We start from the raw sequence: 14072 nt of genomic DNA on the forward strand, positions 1-14072 counted from the left end.
CTTATTGACATACACAAAGAATTAATGGCCACAGTAACCACAAAAATACATTAAAATGTCCATCAAATGCCAGAAAATGTGGACAGAAAACTCATAGTAACACTAAATTAATGTTGTATATGTAAAGTGCTTATCTACATGTGAATTCAACCAATTTTCTATAATAAATTCAGCAATTATGTGCTTTACGCTGGACTCTTACATATGGATTCCAGGCTCCAAATTCTAGAGGTGCGTCATGGCCCGACCATAAGTTTAATGATCAAAACTCACAGCATCATAGATCCCAATGACACTGTGAGATTGGGTCATTAATTCTGCGGCATTAGTATGAGTTGACAGGACGGATTTCTGCCACAGATGGTGTATTTTTCGATGTCCAACATTTAAGGCATATTCACAGGAATGTAAAATTCTCCTGGACACATCCATGATAAGAACCTTAACCTCCTGACTTTCAACAAACCTGGTCAGGCGACCATTGGCTGCCACATCCAGGTGGAGAAGGATTGGAGAGGTTGCTACAACGATGTGCAAAATTATGGAAACTGCTGAGCAAGTGTGACTGGTCCTAGACATAAGGCCTGCGTTTATTAGACACTTTTCAGATTCGCTGTAGGCACTGTAGTAGTCACAGATCACAGCTGTGTTCTAATAAAACTGAACTAAAAAAGTGTCCAAACGGCAAGATCTGTGAAAAAGTAAATAAGTAAATAGCAGGTGAGCATCCACTTTAGATACTGACTTAAAGGGGTTCTGCAGTTTGTTTAAACTGATGATCTATCCTCTGGACACACGGGACCCCTGCCGATCAGCTGTTTGAGAAGGCAGCGGTGCTCCTTCTCACTGTTTACCGCTGGCCAAGTGACGTCACGACTTGTATCAACTGGCCTGGGCTAAGCTCCATTCAAGAGAACGAAGCTTAGCCGCGCCCAGGCTAGTGATACTAGTCGTGACGTCACTGGGCCTGCGGTAAACAGTGACAAGGCCGCGGCGCTGCTGCTTTCTCAAACAGCTGATAGGCGGGGTCCCGGGTGTCTGTCCCCGCCGATCAGATGCTGATGATCTATCCGTACCCCCGCTCGTTAGCGATAATCTGCCAGTCTAAAGATGCCTCCAAATACCCGATGAGTAGCTGCACCCGCCCGATCCGCAGCACAGACCCGGCTGTTACTGATAGCCGGGCCCCCGCTGCATCCTGCCGGCATCGCTGTATGCAGTGATGCTGGCAGATTAACCCTTTCACATGCCGCGTTCAGCACTGACCACTGCGTTTGTGGGGTTTACAGAAGGAGGGGTCTCCCTCTGATTCGATTGCCCCCCCTGCGCTGGGCAGGGGGCCGATGGTTGCCATGGCAGCCCCGATGCCTTACACAGGCATCAGAGCCTGCCAGCTACAGAAGCCCAGGAGATCTAGCCGACAGTAAGATGCTGACAATTCAATTCAATACAGAGTGTATTGTACTGAATTAAAACAGGGATCAAACCCTGAATACGTGAAGTCCCACAGTGGAACAAATATAAAAAGTAAAAAAAAAAGTGTTTTTTTATAATAAAAAAAATTAAGTTTCGACCAAAAAAAAAAGCCTCCTTTTCCCAAAATAAAGTTAAAAAAAATAGGGAAAATAAGAAAAGTAGACATATTAGGTATCGCCATGTCTGTATCGACCAGCTCTATAAAAATATCACATCACAAAAAGTGTAATACCAAGCAATCAAAAAGTCATATGCACCCTAAAATAGTACCAATCAAACCACCATCTCATACTGAAAAAAATTAGCCCGTCCGTAAATATTGAGTTTTGTTTGGCTGTTAACCCTTGCTTTGCTACTGGAAATATTTTATTAAAATGGAAAATCTGCCCAAAAAGTGAAATTTCATCTACATTTTCCTTTAATTCTTGCGGAACACCTAAAGGGTTAACAAAGTTTGTAAAATCAGTTTTGAATACCTTGAGGGGGTGTAGTTTCTAAAATGGGGTGATTTATGGGTGGTTTCTAATATGTAAGCCCCAGAAAGTGACTTCATAACTAAACTGGTCCTGAAAAAATTGGGTTTTGGAAATGTTCTTAAAATTTTTACATATGAACTTAAACTTCTAAGCCTTCTAACGTCCCCAAAAAATTAAATGTCATTTTCAAAATGAACCAAACATGAAGCTGATTTATGGGCAATATAAAGTAATAACTATTTTGAAATTTAGAAATTGAAATTTGCTAATTTGGCATTTTTTATACATAAAAATGAAATATTTTGCCACTGTCATTCAGTACAATATGTGACGAGAAAACAATATCAGAATGGCCTGGATAAGTAAAAGCGTTTTAAAGTTATTACCACATAAAGTGACACATGTCAGATTTGCAAAATTAGGCTGCTGCCAAAAGGAACCTTGTTGGGGTGATATTATAGAGACCCACAGAAAAATGTAGTACTGGCCTCCCACTGTGATTTTGAACAAATTGAGTATTTTTTTTTTTAAGTGTAAGAATCTTTTAATAAAAATGTCACCCTTTCACCTAGTTTCTCCAACTTTTATGTCTGAAAAAAATTAACAGGTACTTGTTAAATATAGAGCTCATTCATATTTTCCAATGTATTTACACCAGGCTGCTGACATAAATGCATTGATACAGTATATGTCACTCATTAAATCTCCTTCTTCCTGTACATGATAAAGCTGGCTGACCTTTAGGGTGAGCTCAGTGTATAGGAATTCAACTTAATGGAAGTCATCAAATCTGTTTGCACTGAGCACTCTCTAGTAGTGATGGACGAACATCTGCCGGGACGGTTCGCGAACGCGATCAAATGTTCACGAACAGTAAGTTCGTGGCGGGTCCCATTTATTTTAATGGCAGGTGAACCTGAAAAACCTTCAGCTCATATTTGCAGCCAATAAATAATTACTAGACGTGCACAAATAGTCCCACAACATGGACAGTGACATACCAGATATATTATTCGAATTTGCGATCTCCATTCATAATTTTATCATTTATAATATCATTTTCACGTACGCGCATGCGCACACCAGTTATAATTACTTTTTCCTTACTTTTTCCAATACCATTTGTCACTGTGTGTAGCAAAGGGAACGCAGCAAAACCGCAAACAAATGCTGCAGTACCCAAATGTATATTATTGGTATATAACACCCCGCTTCTATCAGTTTTTTGGGGGGGAGACTAGTATATCACACCAGTTATAATTATTTTTTCTAATTGCGTTTGTCCCTCTGTATAGTTGCAGAAGCGCTCACCACTGCTGCACAATACAAATCCACTATAATATGCTTTCTATGTTAGAAAGTATATTATAAGTATATCACACCCCTCAGTAAGTCACACCTATCGATAGTACACCTATACCAGTCCTTAAACGGACTTTTGTGGACCTATTAGCTAGCGATTGGTGTCCCTAACAACCTGTCCCTGCTCCACACAGCAACCTCTCCCTACGCTGGCAAAAGACTGAATGTAAAATGGCGGCCAGATCGGGTCTATTTATAAGGTTGGGGTATGTCCATGTGCTGAAATGTCTCAATTGGCTGTCCTGTCCCACCTGATGGATGTTTCATGGGTCAAAATTCTTCACAATGTGAAAGAATATTGCGGGCGCGAATATATCCCCATATGTTTGCATGTTCGGCGAATAGCGAACGAGCAAAGTTCGCAGCGAACCGACCACCGGGCGAACCGCAAGGCCATCACTACTCCCTAGTGCTAGCTGCCTGGAGATTTGCTCTGGCACTGGGCCGTCCTTGCTCAGAGCCGCATATCAGTTGCATAATTGGATTGCACAAAATACATTAAAACTGCACTGTGTGAATTTTTTGCTAATTAAGGGGATTGTGCTGCTCTTCTTCACTACTATGCCCCCCTTTAGCTGTTTTTGGGTACGGGTGCAGGGTTACAGCAGTTAAATAATCAATGCTGGTTGAGTTACATATGTTAGAGAAGCCTAAAAGTTTAGTAGTGGCATTTTTCAGTATTGGAGAACATTGTGTTATTTTAAGGGTTAAAGATGATCGTGCACAATTTCCTGTGCTGCTGTGCACCGTGGATAGTCAGAGCCACATAATGGGGTATTCTGATAGAAGTAGATGGGTTTATTCAGCTTTAAAAGGGTGTTCTGAGATTTTATAACTGATGATCTATTCTCTGGATAGGTCATCAGCATCTGATCAGTGGAGGTCTGACCCCGGGACCCCCGCCGATCAGCTGTTTGAGAAGGAATCGGCACATCTGTGAGCACTGCTGCCCTATATGTGCTTACCAAGCCCAGCGCCGTACATTGTATAGCGGCTGTGCTTGTTATCGCGCTAAGTGGCTCCTAGGCCACATGACCGATGAACATGTCGTTGATAGGAAAAGCGGGAGAAGGCTGCTGCGCTAACAGGAGCATCGGTGCCTTCTCAAACAGCTGATTGGCAGGGGTCCCGGGTGTTGGACTCACAACGATCAGATACTGCTGACATATCCAGAGGATAGGTCATCATTACAAAGATCTCTTAAAATGCCTTTAGAATGGAAGGCTATCATACTTCATACTTCAAAAGATATCATTGTGTAAAAATGAAATGTAATTTAGCAATTTTGGTGTCCTGAGGATAGGCCATCAATATAATGGCAGTGCACAACCACAAGTAATAAGAATTATTCATTCAAGCATTCGGAGAACGGGCCTATACATCTATCTCTGTATACACAGTCAGAGATAAGGCTGTCAGACACTGATAGGACCGGCTCCCTGACTTCAAAGCCCAGAAGGAGCAGGACTTTAAATGAATACATTACAAGTTTTACTGAATCTTGTCCCCTAGACCTACATATCAGTCTGCTCAGCTCCTCCTGCTCTATAACAGGCTGCCTGCAGCTCAAACACCATGTTAAACGTGCATGTTCTCTTCAAATACTGTTGACTGTCATGTTTACTATACATTTTGCGCATTTCAGACTGCCTATTTTTATAAGATTTTAGAACTGCTCTTGTGGTGCTATGCCAACCTTTTGATGACCACAAGATGGCGCAGTTCTAGTATGTTATAACCCATCATTGACTCATGATCGGTAATTGCACTTTAAAAATGAAACATTCTTACTTTTGCATAAAAGAAGGCAATTTTTATTTGTCTCTTTACTTAAAGGGGTTATGCAAGATTTATTATGCTCCCAGCCCCTCCCCTCACACTTACCTCGCTCCCCGACACCCGTGTCGCTTCTCATATCGGTACAGCCGCCACTGCTTCTCCCCATTGTGTAGATGAAAACATGTGGTGTGAAGGAGGGGAGCCAATAGCAAGCCGTGATGGGGACGAGCCTCACTAGCGTGGCTCGTCCCTGTCCTGGCCTGCTTTTGGCTGCCCCTACCGCCATCCTTGATACCGGATGTTTTCATCCGCACAACGGGTAGATGCAGCGGTGGTTGTGCCGGTATAAGAATTGACGCGGATGTCGGGGAGCAAGGTAAGTACAACCTCTGTGAGGGGCTGGGGTAATGGGGGGGATGGCATTATAGATCTTGGATAACCCCCTTATCTGGAAGTGCACCCCAGTATCCCATAGTCCATACAAGTTTAAGTTATTTGGAGCCCTGTATTTTAAAAAAAGTTACTCAATTTTCCATTTTTAGCATTTGGAATAGTTTAGGAAGAAACCACAGGAAAATCCTGCAGGATCTGAGCAGGACTACATTACCGTATGATTCTATTAAATCGTGCTGCATAGAAATCTATTGTGTTGGTCTGCTTAAAGCTGTCTTTACCCTCAGATCCTAAAGCAGCACCAACTGACATTAAACTGAGGGTCATGAACAGCACTGCTATCGCCCTCCAGTGGACACGTGTGGCCCCTGCTTCTGTCCAAGGAAGTCTCGTGGAATACAGAGTGAGCAAATCCAGCTCCTGGTTAACGGCCCACTTATGTCTAATTCAATAATATTTAAACTGGGGAGGAGGAATAATGTAACTTTCCTTTGACTTATCTCTGTGGATCTATTAACCAGTGTGAACCCCCAAGCATGTGAATACTTACAACCCAGGGAAACTAATTATTGAACTGCTGGTTAAGTTGTTAAAATAAATAATAACACAGACTGACAGGCTGCCAAAATTCACCCCCCCCCCCCCCCCCACCACTAATATATCAAGGCGCTCTGATAAATGATTGGGCTGTGTATTTCAAAAGGCATATTACTGGAGGGAAAGTAGTTTGCTCAAGGGACTTTGGGTCTCCCGAAAGAAGCTGCAGCAGAGTTTTATTGGGGACCGTGTACGCGGGATCGTGTCCTTCCTGATACCTTACAGCAACTACAAATTATACATGGTAGCAGTGAACGGCAGAGGGGATGGCCCGAAGAGTGACATTAAAGATTTCACTACACCAGAAGGAGGTAGGTGCTCAGGAGCAGAGCAAATAACAGGACTCTAATATATCGTTGAAGACAACAGCATATGTGACAAGCCTCTATGCTAGTCAGTAGCTAACTGCAGTGGGAATGTCTAACCTGGTGTACTGCATATATATATATATATATACATTATAACTATATATATACTGTAAACTCTGGCATCACAGTACCATTTAGCCTTACACGTGCACACATTCAGCTTTTACTTGCCGGCGTGTGTTGCTTTTGTTTGATTTTCATATATTTCCTTCTTATTATTCCAGTGCCCAGTCAGCCCAAAAATTTTAGATTCCATGAACCGAACAATGAATTGATTATCTTAGAATGGAATCCTCCAGAACACCCCAATGGAAATTTGACAGGATACAGCATTCGCTACCAAGCATGTGAGTGATCACCATTCAAAATAATTTTCCCATATTATTTGCAGTTTTTATGTGACCGGTATATCAACTCTTAACTGGAAAGGTGGCGATACACATGAGGGTGGGTTCACATCACGTTTTATGCCTCCGTTTGACGTATACGTTAGGAAAAAATGAAGGATACAAAAACACCACAGACCACATTCTTGTATCCTGCACAGTCCTGTAAAAAAAAAACATATACTTTTTTTACAGTCTATTTTTTTTGTGGAACTCTATGGTGAACGGATGTCAATATATGGCATCAGTCTGAGCCATCTGTTTAACGTTTACATTTTTGATATACGTTAAACAGATGGGGAAAACGTGATGTGAACCCAGTCTTACATGAATATCCACATGTAATATATATGGTGGTGTCCTGATTCCCTCAACAGTTGTTGGGGAGGGGGGATCAGGCATATTAGGTTTCAATATGCCCGATCGTCTTCTCACCAGAGACAAACCACTGCTAGAGGTGTGTGGCAGTAGCTTGTTCCTCTCTTTCCATTGAGCAGTCATGTGTACAGGAGGAGGAGTTGAGATAGATTGCTGTTCTGCCAACAGCTGTCTATGGTGTATGGCCACCTTAGAACTGTTTTCTGAGATTTTAATACTGATGACCTATCCTCTGGGATCAAGGAGAGTTTTGCTTCCGCTCCCATCTTGGTACAACTTGATGCCTCTCTACCCTTCATAGTTGAGGTTGACGCTTCTGAGGTGGGTGTGGGTGTGGTCTTGTCTCAGGGTCCCTCTCCTGCCAAATGGCGACCGTGTGCCTTTTTCTCGAAGAAACTCTCCTCCGCAGAGAGAAATTACGATGTGGGAGATAGGGAGTTGTTGGCCATCAAGTTAGCTTTTGAGGAATGGCGCCATTGGCTAGAGGGAGCCAGACACCCTATTACCGTGTTTACCGACCATAAGAATCTGGCCTACTTGGAGTCAGCCAAGCGTCTGAACCCCAGACAGGCCAGATGGTCTTTGTTCTTTTCAAGGTTTAATTTTGTTGTCACGTTCCACCCTGGGGTTAAGAATGTGAAGGCGGATGCCTTGTCACGTTGTTTTCTGGGAGGGGGGAACTTTGACGACCCGGGTCCCATTTTGGCTGAAGGGGTGGTTGTGTCTGCTCTTTATCCTGAATTGGAGGCAGAGGTTCTGGCTGCCCAGGCAGAGGCTTCTGATCTTTGTCCTCCTGGGAGGTTGTTTGTGCCTCTCGCTTTGCGACACAAGGTTTTTAAGGAGCACCACGATACTGTCCTTGCTGGGCACCCGGGGGGTAGAGCCACAGTGGATCTCATCGCTCGGAGATTCTGGTGGCCGGCTCTTCGTAAGTCGGTTGAGGGTTTTGTGGCAGCCTGCGAGATCTGCGCTCGTGCCAAAGTCCCTCATTCACGGCCATCGGGTCCTCTCCTTCCGTTACCCATTCCTTCACGTCCTTGGACACATCTGTCCATGGATTTCATCACTGACCTGCCTCGAGGGTAGGCCCTGTAACAGCCCTAGCACTCTCCCTTAATGCCCAGCCTATGCAAAAATCTCTATGGTAGATAATTGCATACCCTCGTTCCTCAACTGTATGACACCTGAACACCCTATAATAGTGAGGGGACACGACCACCGGCTCCCTACACTAAATACGGAGGGAGTCAGGGTCACCTAGGATCAAGACCACAGGAAAACAGAAATAAAGGAACAGACTTATCTTGTGGATGCAGCAGTAGCAGCTTCTAGCATCAGCACAGTCCAGGAAGTTGTATAAACCACAAGGTGAGGCAGTATGGGGAGGAGATATATAGGGAGGCAATCACTGCTAATAGATGACAGCTGGGAGAGGAAGGAGAGATGTCAAAACGAAAGCAAAGCAAAAGAAGATCCTGCAGGAAGTACTGAAGAAAGTCTATCAGAACTTCTCAAAGATCTGGTGGTGACAGGTTATGTACAGAACAAAAATGAGAAAAATGTTTCAGTCCAAATATATATGGACCTAACGGTATATGTCAGAGGGCCCTGGAACACCAGCTTCTACCTCTGCACCATAGAAGCAAAACAGCCCTCACTACATAGATCTGCTTTACTTTCCAATGCATCACCGCCTCACAAGGAGATGGATACCAGCAAATGTACTACTTTCTTGAATGAAGTAAAACAATAAAATTTTGAATTGTCAATTGTGAACTTTGTTGCAGTTTTTACACTTTTAATACTCAAACATCTTAATAACAATCTTCACATTCTCCAAACAGTCAATGGTTCCAGATTTGCAAGACCCATGGTTGATGTATTGTCACCAAACCAAACAAAATACACTATAACAAGGACGGATCCGATATCTCGTTATCGCCTCACCTTAAGTGCAAGGACCCAGGTTGGAGCTGGGGAAGCAGTCACGGTTGATACGCCTCTCAGGCAGGATGAAGGTAAAAAAACGCAATCTGATACGATTCTTCCAAACTTACATACATTGAAATAACAGTTTTAAAGGGGTATTTATGGTTTTAGAATGTCATAGCATTCTGCTCAGTGAGAGTCTGACTAAGAATCTTAAGGCGGGTTTACACCGCACAACGTTACAGCTGATTCTTGGGAAGGAAGCATTTCTTCCCGACATTTGGCTGCTCGTTCAGTGAAGGACACTGCTGCATTTAAATACAGCGATTGTTTGTTCCCATACAGAATCGTTGTTTCTGGGCAGCAGATCTCTGTTAAACCGCACGATCTCCTGTCCAGAAACAATGATTGAAGTGCCCGAACGACAGGATCACCCAATCAACGAGTGACACAGGTGGTCAGAGACACATTAAGATGGGCATGAACGGTTCTTCCCGATAATCTGCCCAAAAATCAGGAAGTCTAAATCCATCTTTAGGCTTATTGTGGCGGTTCTCTTTCACAACGGCGCTCCTGGACATCCGCTGTACAAGGAACTTCAACATAGTTCCATTCAAGTGAAGTGTATTGTGTTTGGTTGTCTGCACTGTGGGTGGCCATGAACATCACTGTTTATCAGATTTTTTCCAATCGTGAGCTTCTGGTTGTCTTCCCCCACCGATGATCAATTGATAACATATCCTAGTGATATAACATCACTTATTTTAGTGGGAAAAACCCTTTAAAGGTCTACATTTTTATATAAATCATTTATCGGCAAATGGAGATCAGCAAATTAAAAAATAATGAAGTATTTTCTACTAAAGCAAGATTTTCCACTTATCCTCAATTTATTTGGCTCTGCTATGGTGGCATCCGTCTGAGTGACATTATTCTATAACTGACACAGTAAAGCTATCTCAAGTGACTCTGCAGGGACCAGTCTCATTGTGTTTTCTTTGTGTTTATGTGTTCCACTCTTTTTTTCTCTTTCTTTTCCCTTTGCCTTTCCTTACTCTTGGCCTTCTGTGAGGTCTGCAGTTCCCCCTACTTCAGGTAAAGTAATAAGATATCAAGGTAACATGCATGGGGCTTCAAGCATGCTAAGCTTGTGGCATGGTATTCTGTCTTTCAAAGCACCCAACGTGCCTGCAAAATACAGTAGATTGCTTGTGGTAATGGCCTTCTTCCTCAGCTGTATTACGCTAAAAGCATTTATTCTCGACTGGGATGATCGTCATTGATAAATTGATGACCATCAGCTATTTTTCTGTGCCTTTTGCTGATGAGCAGAGGGATCCATGCTTCCCAAGCTAGGGAGAGACAGGGAAATTCTGTGTTTAAAAATGCAGAAAAGATACAAGGTTATTGCATATTAGTTAGCATATCCTTCCACAAAGGACCATTCATTGTATGCTCATTACCAGACATAGTGTAGATTGGTATTCGCGCTGTATGTGCATAAAGCTAGAAAGCAAAGATCCCTCATATAAAGTATCACCTTACAGCAATTTCTAGGCCTCTCTCTCTCAATGGTTTTCCGGTTTAAGCAATGAAAGCTCTTTCATTGGATATTTTATACACTACGTAGTGTCTATATCAATTATTTGTGGTTTTCGAAATCTCTGCTTGTAGTCCTTGAATAGAAACCAAAACTGTTTAATTCCAGAGGATGAACATCTGTTCTGATCACACAGGTGCAGGGTTAGGCTCTGTTCACATCACATGTATTTCCTCCATTTAACTTATATGTTTGAACGTATAGGATAAAGGGATGACGTACAGTCGTGTCCATCACCCATAGTGTCCCATTTAAAAAAAAAAAAAAGTGTACATTTAACGTATACATTTTTTTAAAACTAATTACTGCTGAATGGAGTAGAGTAATCTACTGCTTTTGCATCATTTTTTAGGGTATACTGACATATACCAGCCAGAAGGATGCCAAAAGGCCTAATATAACCCTATGGCAGGATGAGCAAAACCCAGCATACGCACGTGCTTGGGCTGTTCTTAGAAATTCCAAAGAATTACTAGGAGTTGTAGAGCTGGAGGTTGCAGATTCCCATCCTATGTACAGTACATGCTTAACTGGTTCCTTCAGAGCATTTCAGACCTACACGCTAAACGTAACTTAGTTCGCTGTGTGATCACAAATCATTACACAGTTAGAGAATTGCAAAACTTTTCATGACGCAATGAATGAGCTTTACTTGCTGGATTCAGAATACACTTCAAGAGATCAACAGTGAAATCATAACTTTTTTTTGTATAGTAACATTTTAAACATGTTTTTCTGGTCGAATAGAGAAACTTGTGGGTTAAAAGGCATGTACACAGTGTTTCTTGGGCTTCATGCACACGACCGTTGCTTTGGTCTTGCGGCTTGGATGCGGACCCATTCACTTCCGTTCCGTAGCCCCGCAAAAAAAATATATAACGTGTCCTATTCTTGTCCGTTTTGCGGAATGGGCTGCCTGTTCCGTTCCACAAATTGCGGAAGGCACACAGGCGGGTTCTGTTTTTTGCGGACCTAAAAAAATGGAACGATCATGTGCATGAGGCCTTACGTGGAATATTTTGTATTTAACTGTAGACTTTAAAGTTATATCTGGCCTTAAAAAAACAGCAAAAAAGGGCTGTGTGTAAAACCAGTCTTATACTGGCATCCCCCAATATTTTTTGATTCCCAAATGTAGTATTATTATTTATTTAATATCAAGTTCATATACTAGATAACTTGATAGTACCTTAGGGCACATTTTCTTCATCTTGAATGTGTGTTTGCCCTTTAACCTGGTCTGGGCAGTTAACACTGCTTGTAACCTGCATTAATAAATCCCTCATAAGTTACCAAAGTTGTTGTTGAAGTTATAAGTACATGAGACGTCACATGGTTCCTAATTAGATTGAATGGATAAAATATGCCTAACCGTATATTAGGGTACTTAACACTTGCGTTGTTTGATTCCGGCAGGCAGTTCAGTTGCCTGAACTGCCTGCCTGATCAGGAAAACTGTATGCAAACGCATGTCAGACAAATGCATTGCAATACCGGATCCGTTTTTCTGGTGTCATCCAGAAAAACGGATCCAGTATTTATTATTTTTCACATTTTTAAAGGTCTGACCTGGAAACCAGATCCGTTTTACCGGAACACTCGATACCGGGTCCGGCATTAATACATTTCAATGGAAATTAATGCCAGATCCAGCATTCAGGCAAGTGTTCTGGAATTTTGGCCGGAGAAAATACCGCAGCATGCTGCAGTATTCTCTTCGTCCAAAAACCGAATAATGACTAAACTGAAGACATCCTGATGCATACTGAACGGAATGCTCTCCATTCAGAATGCATTAGGATAAACCTGTTCATTTTTTTCCGGTATTGAATCTTAGGACGGAACTCAATAGCGGAAAAGTTTAACGCAAGTGTGAAAGTACCCTTAGGCATCATTTGTATGGCATTTTCCTGTTTTGTTTGCCTCTCCTTAAAAATAAAGTAAAACAGATCTCTGCAGGAAGGAAATGTAAAACTTTCCTACAGGAGTCCTGGGCCTTTCTCTGTAATGGAGTCCACTGATTTATGTACTTAATAAACATGGAAAATAGAAGTTAAAACTTAAATGATCATTAAACTTTCACATAACTATGCATATATCAATAGTACAAACTACAATAAGAAACTTTGTAATATACCTTATTAGAGAGAAAAGTCTCTCATGTTATCAGCTCTTTACCCCTTCCCCCATTTATTGCTTTTCACCCTGAAATGTCTTAAACCAGATCTGCTGAATCAGATCTGCTGAAGTATCATATTACACATGTCAATACAAGTCTATGGAGAGGGGTAGAAGAGAAATGATAATGATTTTAGTGAGACACGTACAGCTAAAGGGACTGCGCTGCTAACAGGAAGTTTTCTCTCAGCAAAAGTGCTTTATTCACAACGATGCAGGGCAGTACTTATCTGTAATTTCCTCCATTACCCTGGGCCTACCTTGGAGTGAGTAAGAGAAGTTTAGGAAACAGATTCTCCTCTACCTTCAGTGTGCAGTGAATGACAGCTAGTCTGTATCCACCATAACTCGGAGAACAGCAAATTAGACATTCTGCATAGGGTAAAACTGCTAAAATTTGCAGATACAAGTGATAGTGGCCAGAGATGGTGTTATTCCTCATATACACACGCTGTACTATTGATTAATGTAATGTTTGTTGACCGTTTAGGTATGCTTTAAAACAGTGGCGTACATAGAGAAATAAGGGCCCCATAGCAAGGATCAAACTAAGCCCCCCACACAGGACAGAAGGGTTTCTGCCTAAACCCTTTTCAATGACCCGTGGGCCATTTTTCCACTGCCTCACTTCCTAAAAGTTGTTCCTTTAGAGAGTCCTGACCAAGTTTTCACCTTCAGTAGAAGAGGAGATAATCCCAACTAAGACTGTGGCCCTCTTGCTCGGGGCCCCATAGCAGTCGCATGGTCTGCTGCTATGGTAGTTACGCCCCTGCTTTAAAGATCAGGTGATATCTAGTTACTCTTTCACATATATACTGTACACATCTGCAGAAATAGACCTCTACTGCATGCATGTGTGGCTGCCAACATTGGTAATGCCAGTTATCAGTGGCAGATGCAATGTATACTGCGGATTGTGTGAATGGCTGTATAAGAGCTGCTTGCAATCCGGTTAAAATGCATAGTGCATGTCCGTATATGAATAAGAGAGAATGTTTGTTGCTTTGCATTAAACAGGGTTTCCAGGATTTTAATATTGATGACCTATCCTCAGGATAGGTCATCAATTTCAGATCGACGGGGGTCCGAGGCCCAGCTGGTTGACGTGTAGTCCGTGCTCCGTGCAAGCGCAGCCTTCTCTTTGTTGTTT

The 14072-nt window shown here is 42.3% G+C and overlaps 1 protein-coding gene across 1 annotated transcript in view; it reads left to right on the forward strand.

Moving 5' to 3' along the window:
* The window catches only part of NFASC (neurofascin), a 154843-nt gene that overhangs the window by 106160 nt on the left and 34611 nt on the right, over positions 1-14072 (forward strand). The window contains 5 exon segments of the mRNA XM_044288412.1: positions 5774-5889; positions 6190-6394; positions 6676-6798; positions 9060-9233; positions 10225-10239. Of these exon segments, the coding sequence (XP_044144347.1) occupies positions 5774-5889; positions 6190-6394; positions 6676-6798; positions 9060-9233; positions 10225-10239 (633 nt within the window).

This window comes from Bufo gargarizans, chromosome 3 (assembly GCF_014858855.1).
Source record: "Bufo gargarizans isolate SCDJY-AF-19 chromosome 3, ASM1485885v1, whole genome shotgun sequence".
Taxonomy (NCBI): domain Eukaryota; kingdom Metazoa; phylum Chordata; class Amphibia; order Anura; family Bufonidae; genus Bufo; species Bufo gargarizans.